The 6,223-nt window shown below is 40.2% G+C and overlaps 1 protein-coding gene across 2 annotated transcripts; it reads left to right on the forward strand.

The window, feature by feature from the left end:
• The first annotated feature begins 1,924 nt into the window (after positions 1-1,924).
• Positions 1,925-5,539, forward strand: LOC112288927 (deSI-like protein At4g17486). Of its 2 annotated transcripts, none has more exons than XM_024533681.3 (5): positions 1,925-2,341; positions 2,610-2,785; positions 3,343-4,116; positions 4,533-4,681; positions 5,114-5,539. In XM_024533681.3, exons 3-5 carry the CDS (start codon positions 3,490-3,492, stop codon positions 5,190-5,192), a joined length of 855 nt encoding a protein of 284 aa, XP_024389449.1. In that variant the 5' UTR covers positions 1,925-2,341; positions 2,610-2,785; positions 3,343-3,489; the 3' UTR covers positions 5,193-5,539. The 2 variants fall into 2 exon arrangements, with proteins under 2 accessions (XP_024389449.1, XP_090110493.1); XM_090254367.1 differs by having other exon boundaries at positions 1,930-2,341; positions 2,507-2,785.
• The last annotated feature ends 684 nt before the right edge of the window (positions 5,540-6,223 follow it).

The raw sequence follows: 6,223 nt of genomic DNA on the forward strand, positions 1-6,223 counted from the left end.
ATGTAAACTTTCTTCAATTAGATGTTCTCAACGTAAATCCCTTGCAAGATGTTTGTGACATTTTCAGCTGCCACAGTTTTTTGATAAAAGAATAACAGTAAAAAAACTCTTACTGTTGACGCGAGTATCCATCCATACATGATAGTGTGGAAGGGTTTATTTAATCGGAACTTGGTAATGTGGTTGTTATTGTTGTTGTTGCTATTTCTCTCTTTCTCTCTTGCTTCACATGTATACCAGCTCATTCTTTTGCAACCCCGTTTTTTGTGTATAGTCAGCTTCATACCTATTTGCAGAAGTAGTCTAAGAATTAAACAATTTTGAAGGATTGAAACATAACATATTTGTCTATTTATTTAATCTTACCCTGTGAAGATATCTTGTATACAATTAGGTCGACAAGTAGTATTTAATTTTACAGACACGAGCTGACATACTCAATATCAATCATGAGAGGCAATACATCATTTCTAAAATAGCCTGATTTTTCTGAGATTGTTGTCTTGTTTCATAAAAAATGTTTTCATAAAAGGTAATATTTATATGACAAAAAAAAAAAAAAAAAAAAAATCTTTGATAGCTAAATTGTCTTTACTGTATCTACCTTGAAACTCTAATGAATGACCTTTCACTTAACTTCTCAAACTAAATTCAATTATATTTTTTTCTTTAACAAAACTCAGCGATCCTTCATAGTTCAACTATACGTCTTAAATAGTTTCTTGGTAAATTTTTCCCATGTTGAATATAGTTAGTTTTACATTTTATTCCATTAGCAGATTAAATCTCCAAACATCACTATTATTACATATCATTGATTGTGTGCAACCTTCTAATATCCAAGTTGTAAAAAACCCAAATTAACCCCCCCCCCCAAACATGTTCAGCACAATTGGAGAAAGGTCCATATATTCTTTTAATATTGTTCTTTTGTGAAGCTTTATACATTACTCAACAAAATATTATTGGTAGATCTGGTTAAGGTAGACGACTATTAATTACTTATTTTTTGTGTAAAAAACATATTGAATGAAAAATATACGGTATAATTATTTGAAAAATGTAAGGCATTATGATTTGTACTCAAAACTTGGTTAAAATAATCAATAAACAGGGTCTATTCCATTTACAAAACCTTTGCTTAGGAATAGGGATCGATGACACCTTGGTAACAATATCCATTCATCAATTTACCACATACAATCATTCTATGTTCATCTTAATGGCATGAGAAATAAAATAAAAGGTCCTCTCTTTTTAATTTTAGCTTTAAATTCCTAATTGTAACTTTTTAACATAACTTTAACTGAAAATTGACCTTTTACTTCTACACTTCAATATAAACATGTCACATCTATGAATCAACCTAATTCAACCAAAATGAGCTAATTACTTTAAAAGTCATTTCATCAAAAAGAAAAGAAAATTTAATTTTAAGGTTTGGTGAAAATCCAAATGTTAAAGTATGAAGATATGGAGGAAGTGTTTGACCAATGTCAATGCACACACAGCCCACAAATAAAAGAGAGACCATGACAATCTTATTAAAGAAATTAAACCGTCAACGGAGGACTAAAAAGAAGGACCCAAAAGGATAAACCCAAATTAAAGCAAAAACGCCAAAAAGCGGAAGCAAATCACAGGGAAGCGATCGTCACAGGACAAATTAAAGACGCGATCCAAAAAGTAAAAGCATAGGCCCGCGCGGAAGAATAGGACGTGCTTGGCTGGCACCAAGAAGACCGGGCCCGCGATATCGCCCCCGCACCCGTCGGATTTGCCTCCAGCTGCACCAACGGCATCCATCCATCTAATGACGAACAGCGTTCATCTTGTTTAGGATGACAATCATTCACTTTCCACTTTCCTCTGCCCTCAGTCCCCCATCTTACTCGCCTCTCCCGCCGTTGTCCCCGCTCTTCATCTTCCCCAACTGCGGCGTCGGATCATCCTCGTTACCCCCTCGCATTCGCTCCTTGTACCCTCCCAGAACGTTTTGAGGTCGGTGTCGATTCGAGCTGTGCCCGAGCGCGATTTTTAAAGAGTGTTTCGAGGGATTTCGGTGCCATGTGGCCGCAGTTTGGGATTTTTTTTTTTTTTTTTTTTGAGGGGTGGGGGGCTTGGTAGGTGATTGTTCCTCGACCGATTGGCGTCAGTGGGTCGTAAGCCAGGGTAGCTGTGAGCGTGGAGGATTGTGGGTTTTTAACGTGTAGGGTCTAGTGTCTGGTTTGCACGTGTTTTCTGGATGACTGCGTGGTTTTGGGTTGGCTGTAGGGACTTGCAGCTGCTGCAGCAGTGGGGACAGGATAGTTTTTTATGGCGATTGAATCGGCGTTTCGAGGTAGTGGTTCTTAACTCTGTGTGGTATTCGCCGGAAGGAACTGTGTGAGGTGGCTTAGAGATCAAGGATTTAGAGATCTTTAATGTTCAGAGGCGCGTGATCATCTGGAGGTCCCGGTGGCTGAACCGGGAGTTAGAGAGTGGAATATTACCCTTGGTTGTGCAGGTCCATGTACAACTTATGCAACTGGTGAGGAATCTGGGTCAGCCGTCCATTCGAAAACCTGGAATTTTCTCAGGCCTTATGCGGGGCACTTTCTGATTCTAAGATATCTTGCTTGGAGGCCCTTCACGAAGCTCGTGGAATACGAGGAGCGGAATGTGGTGGCTTCATTACAGCAAAGTTTTTTTCTCTTATTGCGGAAAAAGAGTGATTCTATGATGGGGATGTCTATGCTCTTACATGGTCACCATGACGGATGGGATTGCTGACGTAGTTGGAAAGGTGAGTTGAGTTTCCATAGGCTTTCACCCGCAGCCACTTTTCCTCCTATCAGCCCTGGTTGTTAGATCAATCTGTGGATTTCGGAACTCCACAGATTAACGGGTGTCGAACGAATAGAGTTCCAGTCTTGCCTTTCAGAACAGCATCAGTTCATGTATGAGCCCAGCTTGGAATTTCACACCAAAATTTGGACGTTGCTCTGCGTAGCATCGATACTATCGAGAATGTTAGTCTGTAGTCCTTTCTGAAGGAAGCGTGTAGTGTGCTCATGAAATTCACTGTGAAGATATTTTTGTGAAGGCGTTACTGGAGACCGTTCTTAGAGAAAATTGTAAACCTAACACAGCTGTCTATAGGATTGAGTATTGCAAGAGATAAATTTGACGTCGTTCGTTTCCGCATATGGGGTCACAGAAGCTATGTAGGACTGTCCTCGGATACTGCTAAATCTGATAATGCGTTAAGTTTAATACGTACACATGGGAGTAAATTTTCTGCAGATGACATGTTTAGTATAACATTCTTCTGACAAGCGTGTGATCTTTTTGTATCTCCAGGAATACAGCGTTGATTGTGCTTCTGGTTCGCAATGCTGGGGGTTAGTTAAGATTAGTTCAGAGCAGCGGTGAGCTTCGATACAGGGTTGAAACGAACAGGAAGAGTGGTTGATATTGAAGAAATTGGATTGTGTGCTGGTTACAAGCATGACGGTCCCGGAATGCCCCAAGGGTTCTGATCCAAATCGCCAGACGGATATATTCCTGAATGTATACGACTTGACTCCTATGAACAGTTATGTATACTGGGTGGGCCTAGGGATTTTTCATTCAGGTATCGAAGCGCATGGTGCGGAATACGCTTTTGGCGCTCATGATTTTCCTACTAGTGGTGTGTTCGAAGTTGAGCCTAAACATTGCCCAGGTTTCACGTATCGGAGGTCGGTGCACCTTGGGACGACGAGTCTAAATTCAGTCGAGTTCCGGAGTTTCATAGAGCAATGTGCAGATGAGTACTATGGGGATACATATCATCTTATAATCAAGAACTGTAACCATTTTTCAGATGATGTTTGTAGAAGATTAACTGGGAAACCTATACCTGGATGGGTAAATCGCCTTGCGAGAGTAGGCTACATGTGTAACTGCTTGCTGCCCGAAGGGCTGCAAGTTACAGCCACTGAAGCTCCAGAATGCCAGCATGCAAGTGCAGAGAATGTTACTCAATATTCGGAAGAGAAAGAGGTGGTGGAGAGTGAGAGTGATCAGGAGCGTGCTTTGATTACTACGCCCAGTGGCAATACTCAGATGTTAATGAGGGACAGCTTCAAAGAGGTTGTTTCGAAACCTATGATAGTTGGACTGACTTCCTCGTGACCCCTCATTATCTGTTGTCTTTTTTAACATAGTAGTGGATATTGAACTTGAGCCTTTCTTTACTGTTCACTCACGGAGGAGTGCAAGCACGTTCATCGAGTAGCTTAGCACCATTCAGGCTTGGAAATGTTCACTTTTTCAGGAAATATTATGTCTGTGAGGTTTGGAGATAGCTGTAGGTGCTGTTTTTGGTCACATACTCACGGGTGCTTGAAAATTTTCCCAAGTTAGTATGTGTACCGTTAGAATGAGAACTACTGCGCAGGATTTGATTTCAGTTATTAGTTGTTGACGGTCTACTCCACTAATGGATCTTAGAGTATAGACAGCATCATCAGTTTCTATCCGTAACAAGTTGTTATTTTTCAATGCAGAGAATAGGGCCTCGTGAGCATGCACTGCTGACTGCCAGTCGAGAGAACACACAGACGGTGTTGCAGCCTCCAGAAGTGAGTATTGCATCTTCGCAAGTTATGCGAGCTGCTGATGGAGTGAGGACTCAGGATAGAGCACCTAAGAGCCCGTGAGTTCGCACTGCATGCCTCAGACTCACAGTTGTTCCGCTTCACCTTGTTAGCAAATTTGTTTTTGAGACAGACACGGGTGGTTGTCGTGGAATTGAAGGCAATGTTTCCATTTTGGAATTTAGGACAATGGGTCTCGTAGCTGTCAGTTGTTACTTGTAGAATTCTAGCTCAAACCCTAGTTGAATGTAGCCCTTTCCTTGTGTGTTACGTTTGTAAGTTCGCTTTAATGGGCAGGGTTTTAGCTTTCTTCAGTTGGTATCGGAATACTTAAGAGGAGAATCACTTCTTGTACAAACAAAATCAATTGAAACTCAATCCATCCATTCAAGTCTGCAGAGCCTATGTATGTATCTCGCTGGTTTTTTAACTGTGGCTACACGTGAGACAACCGTGATTGAAAATCAGAGAACTATGTATGTGGCGTGCAGGCATTGGTTTGGCAGTTTTGATGGACTATGGCACTGGCCTCTTATGGAAGTCTTCACTTTTTCAGACGAATCTTTGTAGCAAGTTTTAGTGTGCAATTAGAGACATGATTCACAGCGGTGTTAGTGCTAGTAGATGACCCTCTTTCGTACTTAATTGCACTTTCTATGAGGAGTTTCAGGATGTAGTGATTGTACATTTTCTCTGTAGAGGAGGATTTGCTACACAAAGTGTTGTAGCTTCTGTATGTACCATTAAGTAGGAGAAGCTGGCAAAAGCTGGGATCCGTGGGTAACTGGGCAGAATGACCTGTTGATCACCCAGAGGGATTCTCCCTACACGATGCTGGTGGTGTGTTCATGTCACCACGGCATCAGCTGTAAATTTAAAGCTCTCTTCAATTTATTGAACAACCTGTTTCGAAATTCTATCAGCCTTCGTGTTAACCCATTTTCCATTTCAACGCTATTGTTTCTTGTCACATAAGTTTGTCGTTTGTGGCTTCAAATAAGCTCCTTTTTGGATCAGGTGACTCTGCCCCAGATACTTGGCTGAAGAAAGTTCCCAGCACCACAGCAAGGCTACTTTACCATTGTGGGACCAGGTATTTGAAATATGAATTAACTCAGAAGTCAAACTTAAATTTGGTATGCCAATTAGAAGGAAATACTATATTTGTTCTGAATGCTAGGTTTAGGATCGATGTCTTCGTGTTTTTTAAGGCTTTAATCAACTCTGAAATAGTTTTACTAATTGTAGCCACCGACCATATAATGTAGACCTGTAATGACCCACATCTATGATTCATCACAAGAAGAATTTTCTTTATATGTGATATAAAGAAAATGGTCGAGGATCTGGAAACAAATTCCACAAGTTGGTTCTTACCAGTGAACAGTCAACTTTACCTCAAGAGAAATTTTGTGGACCATTTGTTTGCAAAAATATAAAATAAAGATGTTCCAATATATAAAAATAACAATAAAAGTAAATAATTGGAAGAAACATATTTTTGTTACATAAACCAATAGAATGCATTATTACTTGTGTATACTGAACGCACACTATGTGGCACAGAACAGAAGATTTTATGCAAAAAAATTGAAAGTAAT

This window comes from Physcomitrium patens, chromosome 11 (assembly GCF_059467195.1).
Source record: "Physcomitrium patens ecotype Gransden chromosome 11, ASM5946719v1, whole genome shotgun sequence".
Taxonomy (NCBI): Eukaryota; Viridiplantae; Streptophyta; class Bryopsida; order Funariales; family Funariaceae; genus Physcomitrium; species Physcomitrium patens.